Source organism: Marmota flaviventris, chromosome 13 (genome assembly GCF_047511675.1).
Source record: "Marmota flaviventris isolate mMarFla1 chromosome 13, mMarFla1.hap1, whole genome shotgun sequence".
Taxonomy (NCBI): Eukaryota; Metazoa; Chordata; class Mammalia; order Rodentia; family Sciuridae; genus Marmota; species Marmota flaviventris.
Genome location: NC_092510.1, coordinates 3,181,875 through 3,203,982, shown reverse-complemented (window position 1 = coordinate 3,203,982; position 22,108 = coordinate 3,181,875). Strand labels below are relative to the sequence as shown.

The following is a 22,108-nucleotide window of genomic DNA, read 5'->3' as shown; positions in this document are numbered from 1 at the left end:
TATATTTGCATATTTTCCTCATGCAGGCATCAGGCTAATCTCTGAAGCCTTCCAATGAGGCTGAAAGAGGCCACTAGTTCGAGGTTGCAAGGCCCACAGAAAAAGAACTGGGATGTAAATGAGATCTGTTTTCTACCTGACTCTCTCCTGTACTCTGACTCTTGATTACCTATGCTCACTATGGGCTTGTTTTTCAGAGGCAAATAAATTTATATTGAAAAAAATAATATATGAAAATGTGAATGAAAACAAATATGTGGAGGAAAAAGGGACAGTTGTGTTTTGAAAAAATTGGGGAGTTACTAATGAGGGAATTGATGATCTTAATTGATATTTGTTGCTGTAATGAAAGAAAGAATCAAAACACAAATTATATTCAGGCACACAGAGTTGTACTTATGCATATTTTTTTCTCCTGCTATGATGAAGCAAAATATTTCTTCCAACATGAATTTTTTCAGCCAAGAGTGAGCACACTTTGTATACCATGGACAGTGAATGATATCTGCTTTGGTGATGCATAGTAAGGTCATGCATATTAAATCGGGGATTAGTCTTTTTTAAAAATTTACATACCAGCCATTGAACCCAGGGCCACTTTACCATGGGGAGCCACATCCCCAGCCCTTTTTCTATTTTATTTAGAGACAGGGTCTCACTGAGTTGCTTTGGGCCTTGCTAAGTTGCTGAGGCTTGCCTCCAACTTGCAATCCTCCTGCCTCAGCCTCCCAAAAACATTTGTGGAAATTTAGAAGTAAAGTGGGAGTTGAGAAAAGGAGGGGTTATCTGGCACTGTGTAAACATTTCCTCTCCTTCCCCAGTGTGGATTGGAAGAAATTGATGATTCGTTTTTCAGCACAGATCAGCAAAAAGGCACTGAGGCTAGCATAGCCATTGCCCACCAGCATCTGGACTCCCAGGCGAGTGGGATCCTCTCTGTGCATCTGTCCCAAAGAGGAGGAGAACACACAGTCCACAAAGTACATGAGCACATAGAGTCCCATGAGCAGCAGGATGGTCCTGGTGGCCCTCAGTTCCAGGGAGACTCTTGGCAACAGGCTGGTGCTGTGGAGGTGCTGGCACTGCCTCTTATGCCTGCACAGGAGAGCCACCATGTACCCACTGGAGAGGTCCATGAGCCCCATGGGAAGATGTCTCAGAGTATTCCTACTAGGGAGAACAAGATCCTGAAGTAGTGACCTGTGGGGGGCGACAGTGCAGGACTCAGAGACAAACCGGAAAGCTGCTGTGTCATTGGAGGGCCCTCCCATGGAGACCAAGATGCGGACATTGAACAACACGTTGAACACCCAGAGAGTGACCAAGGTCCACGCACTGCACTGTGGGGACATATGCTTGAACTTGGTCAGAAAGGAGCTTCTGGGGCTGAGGGTGGTGGCCTGCAGGACACTCAGCAGCCAGGTGGTGGTGACAGACAGGCTCCTCATCAGCCTGTACAGGTAGATGATGGCTTTACATGTGAAGTCATTCCAAAAGTCCTGAACCCCAAAATGCCTGGGTCCAGGTGTGCCCTAATTTTGAGTATCAGCAGATGAATCAAGCCCAGGTAACTGATGGCCACATCCGTGGGCCTGGTCCTGTGCTGGAGAAGGAATGCGAGGATGTGGAAGAGGAACAGGAAGATGTTGGCTGTGATCCCGATGACAATTTGGAGAGAAAAGGCATTTCTTACAGCAAGAAAAATGTAAAGTGTGCTGCTTTCGGTCATCTTTATTTTCCTGGGAGAAGAAGCAGATGGTCAACGCCTTAGAATAAAAGGAAGGTCAACTCCTCCTCACCACCATCACCAACTTCAACATGTCGACCCCAAAGATTGCCCACTTCAAGACATGGGGATCCTCCTGACACCCCCTCTCCAAACCTCTCAGCACTCAGGCACAGCATCTCCTTTGGGTCTTTATGCTTTAATGGCCAGGGCCACCATGGATCTGCCTGGGCACGTGCAGCCACCTGAACAAAAGCTGAGTACATGGCATTTGAAGGGGACTCCAGTGCGACAGATTGCAGGGACGTCCACAGAGAACTCTCAAGGAAAGTGTGTCAAGGGGACAGTCTTGTACAGCTCTAGTGTCTGGGTTGTTCATCACCAGCTTACAGACCAGATATCAAAATGTTGGCTCTGCAATCCAACTTCTTGCATATATATATATATATATATATATATATATATATATATATATATATATATATATACCAGAGATTGAACCCAAGGTTGCTTAACCACTTAAAATATTTTACATATATTTAATTACACCAGAAAAAACACATGTAAGTGAGCAGAACCATCAGTGATTAGCCGGATTATATTCTAAATTTTCTTTTCTGTCCATTATTTGGCACATGGAAAAAGGATGAAAAATAATCACAATTTAAATACTATCTTTTTGTACCGGAGATTGCACCCAAGGGTGCTTATCCACTGAGCCACATTACAGGCCTTTTTACTTTGTTACTTTGAGACAGGGTCTCAATAAGTTTCTTAGGGCTTTGCTATGTTGCTGAGGCTTGCCTCTAATGAATAATCCTCCTGTTTGGCCTCCCCAAATGCTGGGATTACAGGTTTGTGCCACTACATCCTGCACGATATCAGTAGGATTGGAGGTCATAATTTTCAGTGTTTTAATTAGGAGGTGGGAATCCAACCTCATGCTGAGAGAGAAGTTTCCATAGATAACAAGTTTCATATCTTAGTTAGGAATGATAATTCTCCAGAGAAGGGAGAGGAAAACTTATACCAGACAATTTGGTAATGACATCCCTATGAAATATTTTCCTACAGAGAAAAGTTACTCACTGTATTTCAGTTTTAATGTTTACACTGAGACTCGTAACATCTTGCCACATTTTATCATCTGAAAAAGAAGAGGGCAAGAGTATAAGTTATTTTCACAGCTACCTAGAAAATTATAGTTTGATAAAAATCAGTTTAAGGGTGAGCAAAAATGTCAAAGAGTCCAGACAACTTAAGTCTTTCATGACTAGTTAAATAATTGCTTTGAAATCTCTGAGGAAGTACCATTGTCTAAAATTAAAATTAAGTGGTCATATTAGGGAAATTACAGCTCTTCCAAATGATTAAATTATTTAAAAAGTGTATATATATATATATATATATATATATATATATATATATATATATATATATATATATTTCTCCATTCATATCTTCAGCAAAATAAGATTTGCTCCCTTGGTGTGCTCAATAGAACAAAAGAAAAATGCCAATATAGTGGTCTAGGAGTCTCCATATTTTAAAAGTCACAGATGGTTATTAGTAGGCATAGCGCTACATGATTTCTCTCACTTCTGTGTAGCTAATCATAGAAATGACTATTTCTGGATGTGTATTTGAAGAAATATAAATTTTGATCCCTAAAGTCCCTTAAAGCAACATAAACTGGATGTACAACATTTGAAGATGCCTTTTAAAACTCACAGAAAATGAAATAACTAGTATTCCCTCCTATCATGTTATGAAATATAATTTTTTTAAATATGGTTTAAGAAAATAAAATGTACAGTATCAGAAAACCAGGAGGAATAGCGTATCGGAGTCCTCTGTGGACAGAGGGCTCAGGACTGGGTTTCAGCATGGCCCAGAGGATGCAGCCCTTCCCGCACCTTCGTGGGAGGGAGGGACAGATTGAGGAGGGAAGGGAACTGTGTTTTCAGAGGAGTTTTACCTGAAAGCCAGTGGAAAACTTTTTTTCTACAGGAGAAACTTCCTAGTTAGAGCTGGAAACCCTATCTCCTGTCCCCTCAATGCTGTTGACAGGAAGTGGCAGAGTCAGATGCTGTCACAGGCCCCCCACAGGTATTAGCTCCCTGCAGCCCCAGGACACAGCAGGCAGAGAAGCAGCTGGCCATCTGCACACTGTGCAGGTCGCACTCGTGTGTATCAGTGAGAGCCACAATGCCCTCCATGGTTCACAGGTAGATGTTTTATAAAGAATGCAATGTTGCTATTTCTGTGCTAATTTATCAGTTTTGTTAGAAAACATTCAGAAAATGTGGACATTTCATAAAATCAAGTTTAAAAAATTCCTTTGAGCCTGTCCCCTTCCAGCTATGCCTCACCCCACTCACATCTGCCAGGACCACATAGTCTAGGAAATCGGGGTGCAGACACAGGGCCTGTCCCTCATCAGAATGGTCCAGGATGCCCTTCTCAAACAGACCAATATCCTTGATGAACTTAGAAGCAAAAATTCGTAATAAAATTCTGGCAAACTGCATACAAAAACATTTAAAAAATCTAGTGGACTACGATCAAGAGGGGTTCATCTAAAGGATGCAAGTTTGGTTCAACATAATGGAAATCAATAAGTGTAATATATCACATCAATAGACTTAGAGACAAGAATTGTATTATCTCAATAGATGCAGAAAAAACTTTGATAAAGTACAGCAAGCATTCATGTTCAAAATTCTAGAAGAACCAGCGATATAAGGAACATATATTGTAAAAACTATATATGCTAAACCCAATGCCAACATCATCCTAAATGGAAAGATTGAAAGCATATTCTCTTGAAATTCTGGTACAAGACAAGGATGCCCTGTGTCACCACTTCTTATTCAACATCATCTTGAAACTCTAGCCAGGGCAAGTAGACAGAAGAAAGAAATTAAAGGGACATGAAGATAAAAAGTATGACTCAAGCCATACTTATTTGCTGATGACATGATTCTATATTTAGAAAAACCAAAAATCTGCACTAGAAAACTTCTAGAACTTATAAATGAATTTAGCACAGTAGCAGGATGTAAAATAAATACCAATGGTCAACAAATATAGTAAAAAGTGTTCAACATTTCTTGAGTTTTTTTGTTGTTGTTTTTTCTAGCAATTAGAGAAATGCAATCTAAAACTATACTGAGATTTCATCTCATGCCAGTCAGAATGGCAATCATGAAGAATACAAGTAACAATAAGTGTCGATGAGGATGTGGGGGAAAAGTTACACTCATCCATGGCCGTGGAACTGCAAACTGGTGCAAATCTGGAAAGCAGTGTGGAGATTCCTCAGGAAACTGGGAATCAATCTAACAAAAGAGATAAAAGGCTTCTATAAATACAGAACCCTAAAGAATAAAATTGAAGAAGACCTTAGGAGATGGAAAGATCTTCCATGAGGGGCAATCTGAATATAGAAGACAGTAGAATGATTGGGACTTTATTTTCCTTTGTGCATATGAATAAATGACTCACAAAAAAATTGTGAAATTCAAAAAATAACTCTTATTTGTTAGGGGTAGTGTTTGATGTCAGTTCTTGGTTTGGCACCCAGTGTCACAGTCTGGCTCATGTACTCTCAAACTTCCTACATTCAAGTCCTAACTCTCAGACCTTGATACTGTGGTAACATTGGAAGGCAGAAACTTTACCAATATAGTTATGGTTCGTTCACACAAGTTCACATGGCTTTGTCCTAAAATGGTGTGACTCACGTCCCTATAAGAAGAGATTTGGATACAGACAATGCTCAGAGGGGAGACCAGAAAGGGACACAACCCCAGGGGACCATCTGCAAGTCAAGAAGAGAGGTCACAGGAGGAAGCAAATCTAAGGACACATTCATCTTGGATTTCCGACCTTTTGAGCACTCAGTCTGTGGTATTCTGATCTGATAGCTCTAGCAATCCAATGCACACAGTAATGCTAAATTTGTAAAATGGAGGATGGATTTCTCCTTCCCAGGGGGAGGATATTTAGGAAATTCCTCTGCTGTTTTGGTAAATTTTATGTAAATATAAAAGTATTCCTAAATAACACTTTTATATTAAATACCTGAATGAATTCAGGTTGGATGGTGCATAACTGTTATTCCAGCAGCTTGGGAGACTGACCCAGGAGGATGAAAAGTCGGAAGTCAGCCTCATCAACTTAGTTAGGCCCTAGGCAACTCAGTGAGGCATTGTCTCTAAATAAAAATGAAAAGGGCTTGGGCTGGGGCTCAGAGGTTAAGTGCCCCTGGGTTCCATACTAATGCCAAAAACAAAACAACAGAAAACCAACCAACTAACAGCTGGAATGAACAACCTGCAACCAAAATCCCCCCTCCCCACTTTTTTTTTCATTTCAGGTTTATTTTAATGGATCAAGGACCTGGGAATAAAACCAGAGACCCTGCTTCTAATAAAAGAAAAAGTCCCTAATCTCCATCATGTGGGATGAGGCTCCAACTTCCTTAATAAGACTCCTATAGCACAAGAATTAAAACCAAGAATTAATAAATGGGATGGATTCAAACTAAAAGTTTTTTTTTTTCTCAGCAAAAGAAACAATCTGTGAGGTGAATAGAAACCCTACATCTTAGGAGCAAATTTTTACCCCTCACGCATCAGATAGAGCATTAATCTCTAGGGTTTATAAAGAACTCAAAAAGCTAAGCACCAAAAAACAAATATCCTAATCAATAAATGGGCCAAGGACCTGAACAGATAGTTCTCAGAAGAGGACATACAATCAATCAACAAATATATAAAAAAATGCTCATCATCTCTAGCAATCTGAGAAATGCAAATGAAAACCACTCTAACATATCATCTCACTCCATTCAGAATGGTAGCTCCTATGAAGACAAACAACAAGTGTTGGTGAGGATGTGGGGGAAAAGGTACACTCATATACTGCTGGTGGGACTGCAAATTGGTACAGCCAACATGGAAAGCAGTATGGAGATTCCTTGGAAATCTGGAAATGAAACCACTATTTGACCCAGCTATCCCTCTCCTCGGACTATACCCAAAGGACTTAAAAACAGCATACTACAGGGACACAGCCACATCAATGTTTATAGCAGCACAATTTACAATAGCTAAGCTGTGGAACCAACCTAGATGCCCTTCAGTGAATGAATGGATAAAAAATGTGGCATATATACACCATGGAATATTACTCAGCAATAAAAGGGAAAAAAATCATAGCATTTGCAGGTAAATGGATGGTGTTGGAGAAGATAATGCTAAGTGAAATTAGCCAATCCCCAAAAAACAAATGCTGAATGTTTTCTCTGATATAAGGAGGCTGACTTACAGTGTGGTAGGGAGGGGGAGCATGGGAGGAATAGATGAACTCTAGATAGGGCAGAGGGGTAGGAGGGAAAGGAGGGGCAGGGGGTTAGCAAGGATGGTGGAATGTGATCAACACCATTATCCAAAGTACATGTATGAAGACAAAATTTGGTGTGAATATACATTGTATACAACCAGAGATATGAAAAATTGTGCTCTATATGTTTATTATGAATTGTAGTGAATTCTGCTGTCATATATAAATAAAAAATAATAATAAATATTTATTTTTTAATTGTAGTTGAACGCCATACCTTTATTTTATTTATTTTTATGAGGTGTTGAGGATTGAACCCAGGGCCTTGAACATGCTAGGCGAGTGCTCTAGCTCTGAGCCACAACCCCAGCCCTCATTTCAGCTTTCTAAATATCCATAGGTTAGAATGCTTACATATAATATACTTCAGATCACTTCATTTTCTAAATATTTTTATGTACATTTTTAGATGCTGGGGATTGAACCTAGGGCCTGGTCATGCTAAGCCCAGACTTTACCACCAACCTACATCCATGGTCCTAAAACTTTAATTTGGATTTCTCACTCTGACTATGGATACATAGTAACCTGTTTTTCAGTTCCCAGAAGCTTTATTCTACAGTTTCCAATCTATCCAGTACAGTAAATGTGATTTTTTTGTAACAGGGATTGGACTCAGTGGCACTTGACCACTGAGCCCTGTCCCCAGTCCTGTTTTGCATTTTATTTAGAGACAGGTCTCGCTGAATTGCTTAGGGCCTCGCTGTTGCTGAGGCTGGCTTTGAACTCACAATCCTTCTGCCTCAGCCTCCTCAGCTGCTGGGATGATGGGTGTGTGCCACTGTGCCCAGCTAAATGTGAAATTGCACATTGTAGATACTATATTTTTAGTTCTTTGCATTTTCATTTGATACCTTTAATTTTCCATTTTTCTCAGGACATAACTAATCTTTTCATCTATTGTACCAGGATGAACTATTATTACATTGATTACAGGTCTTTTTAGAGCATTATTATCTAATTCCAATACCTGGAACATCGCAAGATATACTCAAAATTTTTGTGTTTATTTTAGGTTTGTAGGTCATGGACTTCCATTTTTTTCCAGGTCTCAAATATTTTTATATAATTTTGTATAAATTACATAAGAAACTGGGCTGGCATTGTGGCTCAACGGCACAGCGCTCACCTAGCATGTACAAGGCCCTGGGTTTGTTCCTCAGCACCCCATAAAAATAAATAAATAAAATAAAAATGATATCATGTCAAACTTAAAAAAATAAATTAAATAATAAACAAACAAACATTTTGATTGTTCCTTCCAGAGGAAGAGTGAGCCTTTTTCCTGTCTCCATTGATGAGGATAAAGCTGAAGGATGATCACTCAGATTCCCAACAGAGTGGAATCCAGCGCAGACTCTGCCTCTCCTGCAAGTAGGTGCCACCTGCCTGCTACTCCCTCAACCCAAGCCTCCAGATCTGCCTCTGGTTTTTCTGTATTGTTTCAAGAGTACTTTTATGTGATGCAGTATGAATCCTGCAATTTTCTGTATGCAAATTATGGAGTATATGAGTAGGAATGTTAGGAAACCAGGTGGTTCACGTGAAAATGGAATGGGGAAGAGGGCATCTGTCAGACGTCACAGGGAGAGGATCTACAGAGCCTCAGGAGGATCTAGGGACCTCTCACCCCCAGAATCCAGGTATCACAACATGTGAAACGGGTACAGGTTTATTTGAACTTTGAATTAAAGTAAGAGAACTTGGAGTTGTCTACAAGATTGGGATGCACTTTTTTTTTTTTTTTGCCAAGGGAACTCATAGGAAATTTTGAGCACCTCTCCCCAGATGGTTGTTATCCCGAATAGAATCAAATCAAGGGGACAAGTGAAATGTTCCACTGGGGACTCCATAGTTCTGTGCTCCCCAGTGGGATCTTGTCACCTTAGTAGAGACACTAAAATTGCAGGCTGCAGAGAGATGAGCTCAAATCACCCTTTCCTTATAACCATGCAGGTTTTGCTCAGGTGTACCAAGTGCTCTGCATCCATCCAGGTAAGTGCCTCTCCATTCAACAGAGATAGTGAGTGAGTACCTGAAGCTTTTAAGAGGAGGTGGCAAGGGGCAAATTGTGTCTAGGAATGAGGTCTTTGGTAGCTTAAGACACCCCTATATTTAAAAAGACTAAGGTGCTCTGTGAAATGTGAGGAAGGAGATCTTCCTAGGTTGCATCATCCATTTAGACACAAAAAGTTAGGTGCTATTTTCAATAGGAAGAAAATATAGCTCTCACCCCTATATTTAAGAAGACTAAGGTGCTCTGTGAAACGTGAGGAAGGAGATCTTCCTAGGTTGCATCATTCATTGAGACACAGAAAGTTGGGTGCTGTTTTCAATAGGAAGTGCCAATTATCTCAGTTTTCTATTTAATTTTCTGCTAGCAACTATAGCAGTGCTCATGTTACATATGTGTTTCCCTGTTTGATATGCTATTTACTCCTAAACCAATAATCAGGGATGTAATAAGTCGCCTTGTCTGCTTTGTACTAAATATACTCAGATTTCCTTCTCTCATCTTCCTGAACAAATACAATATTACTGATCTGCGACTACTGGACTCTGAGGAATTAAAAACAATAATTTTATATAGCCCAGAAGGTAATGAGGGCAACCTCACATGGCCACAGGCATCTATTGAATTTTCCCATACAATCTTTCTTGTCCTACATTTAATCTCACAATTTAAAAGTGAATGGTGCCACTCCATAGTGTGTGCTCTGCCCATGAGCAAATTTCAAGTGAGAAAACAGTGGTCCTGTGTCACTGTCCCAGGAAAAGACCAGTGAATCCGATTGTGGTGTCCTTCTCCTTCTCCAATGACAAGGTAACATTATTATCTATAGCTAGATAAGAAGAATATTTGTGTTCATTAATCTTCTTTCTTTTCATTATTCACTTAAACATTATCTTTGCCCTTTTCCTAATAATGAAAGTGTCTGAAAGGCCTTTGATTATATATGCCACATTTTTTTTTATCCATTCATTCACTGAAGGGCATCTAGGTTGGCTCCACAGTTTAGCTATTGTGAATTGTGCTGCTATAAACATTGGTGTGGCTGTGTCCCTGTAATATGCTGTTTTTAAGTCCTGTGGGTATAGACCGAGGAGAAGGATAGCTGGGTCAGATGGTGGTTCATTCCCAGATTTCCATGGAATCTCCACACTGTTTTCCAGATTGGCTGCACCAATTTGCAGTCCCACCAGCAGTGTATGAGTGTGCCTTTCCCTCCACATACTAAACTCATTCTGTCCTGGTGTGTATTTTCATGTCCTATTTCATGCAAATGCACTTCCAGAAAAAAAAGTGAATCTATCTTCTTTTCTTCTTCCTAAAGCAAACCAGACTTGACTCATGTCATCAGGGGAACAGATCCTCCTGCAGGTAAGTTTGGGTTTCCCACTGATGAAAGCTTAGGGTCTGTAATGAATCTAATTTGCTGTTCCCTATTGTTGTTAGAAGACTAATTTTTCTTTTAATGATTCTGAATACAGACTTTAAAATATTCTTAGGGTCTCTCTGTAAGTGTGAACCCCAAGCTGTACTTAAATCCTTCCAGTTTACAGAAACAATGGGTTATTTTTAGCCTTATTTTCTGGAAATAGCTGCCACTCATTCACCCGAGTATTCTCCAGGATTTTCACCTCCTTGGTCCTTATATATGTCACACTGGCTCTGCACCCAGCAGGGCACCTGGCTGTGGGTGGTGGTGCCCTCCCTGATGCACAAGCGGTTTCTCCCTAGTGCTCGTCAGAGTTTCCCAGCTAGATATCTGCCACAGAGAAGAACTTCCCGCCCATTTTTTTCCTGAGATCCTAACCCACTTAAAGCAGGATGAGTCCCCCTCCCAGATTTCACTTGTCCATCTTACTTTAGCCATGGGAACCGTGGTAAAGTTGAACTATGTGGCAACAGTGAATCAAAGTGTGCTCCTTAGCTGCTGGTGGTATTATTATTATTTTGGTACCAGGGATGCAACCCAGGAGTGCTTGACCCCTTGAACCACAACCCCAGAACTTTTCATATTTTATTTAGAGACAGGGTCTCCCTAACATGCTTAGGGCCTCTTTAAGTTGCTGAGGCTGGACTCAAACTTGTGATCCTTCAGTCTCAGCCTCCCAAACTGCTGGGATTACAGGTGTGCACCACTGTACCCGGACCACATACTTCCCCTGTGACTTATGTCCCTCTCTATGAAAGGTGCAGTCTTTCTAATGTAGTTTGCTTTGAACAGTGTGTTAACTGAATACCATCACATTGCTAAGAGCCACAGGTTAGGAGGCCCCTTCATTACCCTGCAGGGAAGCAGAAAGTTTCATCCTGGTCCTGAGCCTCTGGGCTCTTCTGTGCTAGAAAGGTGTGAGTGTCAGATGCGATGGCTGGGAGAGGACAAGCTGGACAATTTCTTTTAGCTCATTTTTATAAAAGATTAATTATTATTCACTAGAACTCATTCTAATGTCAATGAGCTATTAACACAGATGTAGCTACCTATATTTTAAAGTCACTTACATATTGTATGATATTTAAGTGAATCAGTATTCTGTATTGGATGTATGATTTGCTGATACAGTATGATGCGATCTGAAATTTAGATGGAAGATGGGCACGGTAATCCCAGTGTCCCGGAGGCTGAGGCAGGAGTGTTGTGAATTCAAAGCCAACCTCAGGAAATTAGCAAGGCCCTGGGAAACTTAGTGAGACCCTGTCTCAAAATAAAAACGAGGGAGGGGCCTTGGGCTGTGTATCAGTGGTTGAGGACTCCTGGGTTCAATTTCTGATAGGAAAAATAAACTCTTTGCACACAGGTGGATAGATTCATAAATACGTAATTCCTCCTGGGTCTACACTTTTTTTCTTTTGAAAAGTGTTTGTTAACGTTCCTTCATGCTCTGGAGAAAGGAGACTCATTTTTCATGCCGCTATTTTGCAGTTTTGCCTTCAGACAAATAAGACTTTCTGTTCTTTTTGAAGCAACAATGAACTGGGGTCTGAATTTCTGAATATTTTTGAAAACTCCTGACTTCTTCTCATTCCTGCTTTTTCTAAAACTTTCATGTTTCACAACTACATATTTTGAAGAAAGACTGAAAATCATGTCCTTGAATGCTCTGATCTGCAGGTGATTTAAACATGTTACTGAAAGTTTTACAATGCTGTGTGCTTGTCTTGCACATGTTTTAACATGAATTAAACCCAACAAAAGCAAAGTTTCCATTTCACACAAACGGTATAAGATAATGCAATTTTAGAACTAAAATTCTAAATTTTTGTTTTAAAATGTCGTACATAAATGATTATAATTAAACATAGATGTTAAGTTATTCTTTAAAGATTCATCAGTATATATTTTACCTACATGAAACAGTTGTTATAAGAACAGATGTAAGTAAATTTATGTTTAAAGATGTAAGGGAATAACATCTGTGCCTGTGATCATGTGTGCCTTGTGGAAGATCTTCCTAGTGTCATTTCTGGGCTTATCATGGTAGCAACCTGAATATACTGAATAAGTGAAAGAATAAAACTTTATTTTTCCTCATAACCACATTTGGGAAAAGAAAGACTTTTTCCCTAATGGTATAGAGAATTTCCCTTTTAGACAAACACTGCATGTTCTTACTCATGTATGAAATCTAAAAGCATTGCACACACTCTCCAAGAAATATTGTTCCAGCAGATCATTCAACAAATTTTCCAGCATAAATTTCAGTCTTGGGCATTTGATTCCATAAAAATGTCACCTTGAACTTGTAATAGAGATAAGATCTTAGAGCTCATCTTTCAGGAATGGGCTGGACATGCATCCTTTAATTAAAACCTTAAAATATCAAGTCTGTTTTAAATGTAGTTCTATTTACTACTCTGATGGTAAAGTCTTGAAAAGGAAAAAAGACTAAGCTCTTGGTAATATTTCCAGAATGTTCTAACATAGGCTAGTTATTCTGGCTAGAGGATGAACAAAAATGTGACATGTATAGCCACCTCAATTGATTCCAAAGACAGATAAAGTTTCAAGTCCTCAGAACCGGATTGTGCAAATGTTCTACTATGTTGGTTTTTCTTTTTTTCTTTTTTTTACTGGAGTTTGAACACAAGAGCAATTAACCACTGAGCCACATCTCCACCCTATTTATATATTTTATTTAGACACAGGGTCTTGCTGAGTTGCTGAGGCTGGCCTTGAACTCACATCCTCCTGCCTCAGGCACCTGACCTGCTGGGATTACAGGTGTGCATCCCCATGTCCTGTGGTAATTTCTTTCTTCTCTTTCTTTTTAGGCAGGGACACATCTCATCTGTTATTAAAAGAACTGCATTGATTCTCCCAAGTCTTGTGCATGAAGAAATGTATAATAATAAGATTAGAAGCCAACATTTCTGGAGAGCTCATTATGTGCCACGAACACTTTCAAGGTTGGTAGGCACACTTTACTTTTTCCCACATAGTCTCTGCAGGATTCACATAACAGGACTCTTTACGTGGACAGCTGAGATGACTGGACCTCATCATCCCAGAGTGCTTAAGAAGAAGTTATGGTAAATGGCACCTGTGACTCACAACTTCAACCAGTCTGACATCAGAGTTCACACATCAATATTTTCTTTTTTATATATTACAAACATTTGTTCTGGTGAGAAATAAGCCAGAATTAACATGGTGCAGATATGAAGTAACTCCGTGCAGGTCTAGTCTGTGGACACTCATGTTTGGGCGGGTCTCACTTCCAGTTTCTTGCAATCAACCCCCCTGAAATTTGGCCCAATTTGTAGACCTCCTATTATGCACGTGACAGACAAGATCAGGAAAAGGCAAATCAAGTAAGCTCCTGTCTTGCCCCAGACAACCTCAGACATGAGGAAATAGGAAGGAAATATATTCTAAGATAGATGGCACTTCTTTTGAGCAGTGATTTAAAAAAAAAAAAAATCACCAGCTCTTCTTATTTTTCATTTTGAGACAGGTTCTCAGGAAGTTGCTGAGGTCCTTGCTAACTTGGTGACATCAGCATTGAACTTGCCATTGTCCCATCTCAGCCTCCTGAGCCACTGGGATTACATGAGTGTACCACGATACCTAGCTGATTTTTTTTTCCACAACAATGTCCATTTTACTTTTTTTTTTTTTTTTTACTGAAAGATCACATAAACAAATATTAAATTTAAGGAAATTTTCTTTTTTTTTTTACTATGGTAAAATATTTATTTATTTATTTTTTAAAATTTTATTGTTGGTTGTTCAAAACTTTACATAGTTCTTGACATATCATATTTCACATTTTGATTCAAGTGGGTTATGAACTCCCATTTTTACCCTGTATACAGATTGCAGAATCACATTGGTTACACATCCACTGATTTACATATTGACATACTAGTGTCTGTTGTATTCTGCTGCCTTTCCTAAACTCTACTATCCCCCCTTCCCTCCCCTCCCCTCCCCTCTTCTCTCTCTACCCCATCTACTGTAATTCATTTCTCCCCCTTGTTTTTTTTTCCCTTTCCCCTCACTTACTCTTGTATGTAATTTTGTATAACCCTGAGGTTCTCCTTCCATTTCCATGGAATTTCCCTTCTCTCTCCCTTTCCCTCCCACCTCTCATCCCTGTTTAATGTTAATCTTCTTCTCATGCTCTTCGTCCCTACTCTGTTCTTAGTTACTCTCCTTATATCAAAGAAGACATTTGGCATTTGTTTTTTTAGGGATTGGCTAGCTTCACTTAGCATAATCTGCTCTAATGCCATCCATTTCCCTGCAAATTCTATGACTTTGTCATTTTTTAATGCAGAGTAATACTCCATTGTGTATAAATGCCGCATTTTTTTAATGTACAAGAAAACTGAAGTATCAATATGTATGCCGCTGTGGATGTCACAGGGAGATTGGAAGCTACTGAGATAAGGCGGTGCGTGGACATGTGTTCTCCAGGGAGTGAATAGAACATAGTTTTTTTTTTTTTTTAGTTTTTTACTGGAGGCTGCTTGGTGGGTAAGTGCATCAGCACAAAGTTCCACCTGGTCCTTTTGACTCTGTATTTTGAAACAGGGTCTCACTTGATGCCCAGACTCGCTTCACGCTTGTGATCCTCCTGCCTCAACGACTTGGGTCACTGGGATTTCAGGCAGACACCACTGTGCCCAGCACCAGAACTGAGTTTTCATGTGGAATAAAAATACAGGTCGAGGAACCTTCTTTTTTTTCTTCATGGTAGTGGTGTTCATTTGAGATTGATGAAGGAGGTCAGATTTGCAAAAAAAAAAAAAAAAAAAAGACTTTTTTTGTGTTACTGTGGTCAAAATATTTTTCTTTCCCTTGCAAGATGAACAAAGCCAACAGACTGTACAGTAATATTCACATAAGAAACACCGTGTACACCGTGACTGGTGTTGGGGTCATGGCCAATGCCCTTCTTCTCCTCGTCCACATCTCCTTGCACATTACTGGGCACAGACCTAAGCCCACTGACCTGCGCATTGGTCTCCTGGCCCTAATCCACCTGGTAATTCTGCTCATCAATGGCTTCATAGCTTCTGACATTTTTGTACCTCAGGGGGGCAGGTGGGATGACCTGACGTGTAAATTGCTCATCTACCTGTACAGGTTGATGAGGGGCTTCTCCGTCTGTGCCAACTGCCTGCTGAGTGTCCTCCAAGCCATCACTCTCAGCCCCAGGAGCTCCTACTTGGCAAAATTCAAACATAAATCCTCACATCATAACCTGTGTTTCCTTCTCTTTCTGTGGGTCATCTACTCATCCTTCAGTAGCCACCTGTTCATCTCCATTGCTGCTACCCCCAATTGGACCTCAGACAACTTTATGTACGTCACAGAATCCTGCTCCTTCATTCCCATGACCTTCTTTCTCCGTCACAGCTTCTCCATCCTGCTGACCTTCAGGGAAGTCTTCTTTCTAGGAATAATGACCCTCTCCAGTAGATACATGGTGGCTCTCCTGTGCAGGCACAAGAGGCAGTCCCCGTGTCTCCACAGCACCAGCCTCTCTCCAGTGTCATCCCCAGAACTGAGGGCCACCCAGAAAATCCTGCTGCTTATGAGTTGCTTCGTGGTCATGTCCATCTTGGACAACATTGTCTCCTATGCAAGAATCACACTGAGGGATGATCCAATATTTTACTGTATCCAGATCCTTGTGACCCATAGCTATGCTTCGTTCAGCCCTTTGGTGTTTATTTGTACTGAAAAACGTATAATTGTTATTTTCAGATACATGTGGGAGAAGACAGTAAACATTTCAGTAGGAGTGGTGGATAAGTTCTGTTAAGGTGAGAAATTGTGCTGAATCTGGAGTGATTTATCATGACGGAGTGTGTAGAGTCTTTGATTTATATGCAATGCAAAGTTTCACTCCCTCTGTTAAACCATCCACTTGGACACGTGCGGATGACGATTACATCAAAGAAAGCCAAACCATGTGCTTCTACAAGATATTACAGGGATTTCATGTTTCTCACTGGATCCAATAGGGGCCTGTGAGTTGGATGTCACTTGTCATAACCTGGGTTATTCCGAACTCTTTTTAGATACAGAACAGTTCCAATGCTTCTCAAATATTGCATTGTCTTCATTATCTGTATTTTTCTAAACTACCTTTGTAAACATATTCTACAAAGAAATATCACATGATCCAGCACACACACAGTACACACTCATACACACACAGACACACACATGTTCTACATGCAGGGAGTCAAACAGTCATCTCCACATCACTGCTCCTAAAACCATGCTTTAAATATTCAAACATAGAAACAACTCAACACCTACAACCATAAGAATATGTAACCAATACACAATGGCCTCTGCACATTCTGGAATATCATCAACTCTTAAAATGGAAGAATATTCTGGAACACAGGGCCGCCTAGCTGAGTCCTCAAGTTACTCTACTTAGTGAAGCTGGTTTAGTCATAAAAGAACAAACATTGTATAAATGTATAAAGAAGGTGGGAGTTGAAGTGGGCAGAGTGACAGAGCAGGAACACAAGGGTGTCCCAGAGACCAAGACAGGGGGCAGTGGGGTGCTGTCCCTTGGTACATGGAGAACCTATATTCAGGTAGGAAGTGAGTGCTGTCGTTGGTGGTGTTGACTGTTGTGCAATAATGTGAACAGATTCCAGGCCACTTGACTGAATGCTGAAAAATGGTCAGAATGTTTATGTTATATATATTTTATCCTCATAAAAGTGTTTTTAAGTATCAACTCAGTTGTGGAAAACATTCTTTATGAAACTATAAAGTAAGCGATAAGACTCTAAACGTGCCACAGTGTCATTTGGTGAGCTTTGAAACATCAGAGCTGATTTGTCCCATTGATGTGAAGATTGATTTTGAGAAGCTCACTTGTGATCTCAGCCTCTCCCAGGAGAGGTGTTCTCCATGTGGATGCTGTTAGGCACCACTCTGTGCTGCTCAGCCTTCCAAAGACGTTAAGCATTGCAGTGGGTAGCTCCTTTCCTGTGTGAAAGGTACATGCTGTCAAAACACCAGGTTTAGACAGTAAGTCACACGGGGAAGTTTACCAATCATGACAGCAGTGCTGTGAAAATTATGCACTTGTCATATATTCTCTTTAATTAGAAAAATTAGCCAAATATAAAATACTCTCAAATCAAATGTCTTTATAAAAAATGTAAGTAGTAAAGGAAGCAAAGAATATGAGACTAAACATTTTAAAAATCGGAAAAGGAACATAGATAAGAGGAGAAAAGGGGACCAAAATATTAGAGGACAGAACAAAGTGGCTGTTTAAGTTATCATGAATAGGTGTTAAGTCTGAATCAATGAAACTCCTCAATCAATTGATATTGGGTGGCTGAGATCACAATAACAGCAACACAATCTTAAGACCGCACATCAATGTATAGCTGTAAACCAGGCCAAAAGGACACAAGAGACATGCAGAACATCCCACCAAGGGCAGAATCCACTACTCTGATGTGCTCAGAGCAGTGCTCACAAGAGGACACACATCAGGTCACAAACAAGCCTCCTCGATCTTAAGGACACTGATATCCTATCAAGTATATCAATGAGCACCATAGAGTGAAGATGAAATTAAAGACTGAAAACTGTCAGTCCCAACTACGTGGAAATGAAACAACACCGTTTAACCAGTCACATACGGAGAACTCACAAGTGGAATCAGAAATTTTCTTGAGAAAAACAAGGATCAAAGTACCACCTACAAGAACTTGGGGGTGCATCAGGAGGATGTTGCAGAGACGTGAAGCAACACGATTCCATTCACAACCAGATTGAAAAAGAGAACCCTAGACACACACAACCTCGGAAAACTGAGGTTGGAAACTGGAACAAAGTAACTGTTGATGGAGTAGAGTGAACCAGTAGCACAAGACACCCCACCCCTCCAAAAAGGAGCCCAGAGACATGGGACTTCATGATGGAGGGCTACACATTGAACAATTAGCACCAAACCATCTTGATCTCCTCCAAATTCAACACGTTGAAAGCATCATCCATGGTGAAGGCCTGGGGTTTATCCATGGGACACAGGTGGCTCAGTACATGCGGATCAATTATAGGGACACCAAATAGCATACAAATTCCAAGGAAGGAGAGACATTGACTCATGAGTGACATGTTCACATATGTATAAACACTAAAGATCACACAGAATTCCTTTCAGGATTCTGACAGGCATTCAGCAGAACACAAAGGCAACATCCCAAGAATTCTGTTTTGTTTCCTTACTATTGCCACAAAATATGTGGAAAAAAATTTAGACAACAATCCCCACAATAAACCATTATAAAGAGCAAAATACCGAGGCATAAACTTTACCAGGGAAAGAAAACACTTGTACCCAGAAAACTATAATGATTGCAAGAAAACAAAGCAATCAATGAATCAGAGGAAACATGCATCATATTCATGATGCGAAGAATCAATATCAAAATGTCCTTACTCTCAGAGTGATGTACAGATCAGATGCAATCCCTTTTCCAAATCTCAAGAGGATATTTTACAGAAATAGGAAATGAGGTAGCTAAAATCCACATGCAACCCTACAAGACCCTGAATAGGTAGATCAACCCTGATAAACCAACAAACTGATGGAATCACACCCAATTTTTAAATATATCATGAAGCTATGGTAATTAAAACAGTGTGTTAGGGCTAAGGATGGATCTTGGAATTGTAGCACTTGCCTAGTGTGTATGCACAGGTCCTGGGGTTCACCACCAACACTTGAAAACCACACATGTGTACAAAAGAAATAAAAAGGAAGAAAGAAAAAAATTATGGTAGTGGCATAATAGTAAACCTATAAACTAGTGGAACAGAATGGGGTGTCTTGATAAACGTCCTCATACAATGTCATGAAGACATCTTTAAAAGCACTACCAAATATAGCCAATGTAGTATGAATAGTCTTGTCAACAGATATTTGTATGCAAAAGAAAAATGATGGACCCATTTCCTACGGCACACACAAGGATCAAGTCGAGATGGATTGAAGACCTAGATGTGAGACCTGAATCTGTGCCAAAAGAAAACAGTTGGAAATCTTCATGACATTGGATTAGGAAATGATTTCTGTGATATCACACACAAAGTACAGGCAACAAAGTCAGCAATATGATGACATGAAACCAAAAATCTTCTGTACAGAAAGGTGAACAATCAGCTGTCAACAGACAACATACAGATGAAGACTACATTTTCAGATCATATATCAGGAAAGAGGTTGATTTTCAATGTTTGGGGCTGGGAATGGAGCTCAGTTGGTAGAGTGTCAGCCTTGTAAGCACAAGGCTCAGGGTTCAGTCCCCAGCACCACACACAAAGAAAATTAACTTTTATTAAAACCTCAAAACTTAGTAAAAAAATAATAACCTCATTAAAAACAGCAAAAAAAAAAAATGAATAGATATCTCACCCAAGCAAAAACACGTATGTGGCCAACTAACAAAGAAAAGATGCTCAACATCCATCAATTCTCAAGGAAATGCCAATCAGAGCCACTACGAGGTGTCCTGTCACAGCAGTCAGGAGGGCAATGATGCGAAAGGAAAGGTCACCATGACTGTGGAAGGTGCCCTGTGCCTAGTTGGAAGCCTGTTATGGCCCTCAAGAAATTCAGATAAATATCACCATTGTACTTGTGTTTTGAAAGAAAAGTCCAATAAAGAATGGGATCTGAGCAGAAGGAATGGATGGACACATATCTGCTGCCATTCTTTACCACCCAGACCAAACATAGTGTCTTGGGTTCTCCTGGTCATTTATCATGCATTTGATTCTTTCTTTTGATCTGCAAGTCCAGGTTCCCATCATTTCTCATTTTTCTGAGTCCTGGACAATTTCTGTTTTTATTTATCTGGATCCTCGACGTATTCTATTTGTGTATGCCCTGTGGATGAATACATCCAGGTTTCCGTATCTGGAAAATGTCATTTTCAACTCTATTCTTGAAAAATGATTTGGTCTTCATGTATAACATTTGGAGGAAAAAAAAGTTTATATTTGTTTTTGTTTACACTTTTAAAATACGGAGGGGATGTGGGGGTAGAAAGATAGTAGAATGAAACCGACATTATTACTGAATGCATATATTTGATTGCATGGCCAATACTATTCTGCAACATGTACACTCAGAAAAAATGAGAAAAAATGTATTCCATCTATGTAGGATATATCAAAGTGCATAAATGCATCCTACTGTCATGTGTAACTAATTAAAACAAATTTAATTTTTTTTTTAAAAAAAAGATATGGTCTCGTGGTCTTCTGGGCCCCAGGGTCTCGGGAAGCAATGTGCTTTCCCTGTGCTCTAGGGCCCCTGATGTGCTGATTTTGGAGGGGGTGCTCTGCTTTTAAGACAACCTCCTGCTTTTAGGCAGTTTAAATGCAAAGTGCCATTGCCATTCGTTTATCTTTTGAACATATAATAACTCAAATAGAAATACTATGGATATAAGTGACTTTGTACTCTGTGTAATTTTTTCCAAGTTTCAAAGACCTTAGAAGGAAGTTGGGTTCCATATCAAAACCTCAGCTTACACAGAGTAACCCTGCATTACTGCAAAACATAGGCTAGGATTTTCTCATGAAGCATTTCTTGTCCAAAATTAATGTAACAAATTACAAGCAAATAGAGTAAATCCTGACCATGTACCAAACCTGTTGAGAGCCACAGCCAAAGGGGCCCCAGAAAACTTCCAGCTGCCAGCAAACTTCCAGCTGCCAGCTGATGATTGGCTCACTGTGGCCCAAGCAAACTTCCAGCTGCTAGCTGATTGGCTCCTCTGCAGTGATGGTCATTGGGCTGTTTCCCCGCCCTTTCAGACCACAGAGTTGCTCTTTGGGGGACTTTTTATGGCTCTGCCCACACGACCCAGCCAATCAGCCTCAAGAGCAGGAGGAGTAGGGGCATTGAGAGGCTCGTGGGAAGCCGGAGGTGGCAGATGGGCTCTGAGGGAATTCCTGAAGAGCTCGTGTGGTGCGGCATGTGTGTTCTAAAAATAAAGTTCATTTCTGCTTGATAAGTGGCTCCTGAATTGTGCTCAGCCATACTGCAGCATTTGGTGGCCTGTATGGGGAACGACTGTGGGTAAGTGATAAGGTAAACTGCTCACCCCTGAGGGCAGGGTGAGAGGATGGGTAGCCATTTTAAGATTCTTCCTTTGTTTTGTTTCACTTTTGTTTTAAGTTGCCTGTCCCTGGAGATGTGTAAGACGGAAGAAAAACCACTCACATCTGAGGAAAAACTATTTGCATCTGAGGAACAGATATGGAAAAAGGACGGATGGACATTTCAGGAGGATTGAAAGGCTATTATAATGATTTTTTGTTGTTCCACTTTTGTTTCATTCTGTTTTAGTTTTGTTTGGCGTCATCTTGTTGGGTTGTATTATAGTAGAAATATAGGATCAGAAATTAGTAAAAAACAAACTGAAAGAGTGTTAATTAAATTGTTAGAGTAAGGAGG

General features: G+C 40.1%; 2 protein-coding genes across 2 annotated transcripts; one reads left to right on the top strand and one right to left on the bottom strand.

Annotated features, from left to right (window-relative positions):
* Nucleotides 1-782: 782 nt before the first annotated feature.
* LOC114083339 (vomeronasal type-1 receptor 90-like) lies at nt 783-7,610 on the bottom strand. The gene is made up of 3 exons (XM_071600720.1): nt 7,605-7,610; nt 4,108-4,251; nt 783-1,532 (listed from the first exon to the last, which is right to left on the bottom strand). The coding sequence occupies exons 1-3, from the start codon at nt 7,608-7,610 to the stop codon at nt 783-785; spliced, it is 900 nt and encodes a 299-aa protein (XP_071456821.1).
* Nucleotides 7,611-15,454: 7,844 nt separating this feature from the next.
* Nucleotides 15,455-16,417, top strand: LOC114081390 (vomeronasal type-1 receptor 48-like). Its single transcript, XM_027922916.2, has one exon. The coding sequence runs from the start codon at nt 15,455-15,457 to the stop codon at nt 16,415-16,417; it is 963 nt and encodes a 320-aa protein (XP_027778717.2).
* The last annotated feature ends 5,691 nt before the right edge of the window (nt 16,418-22,108 follow it).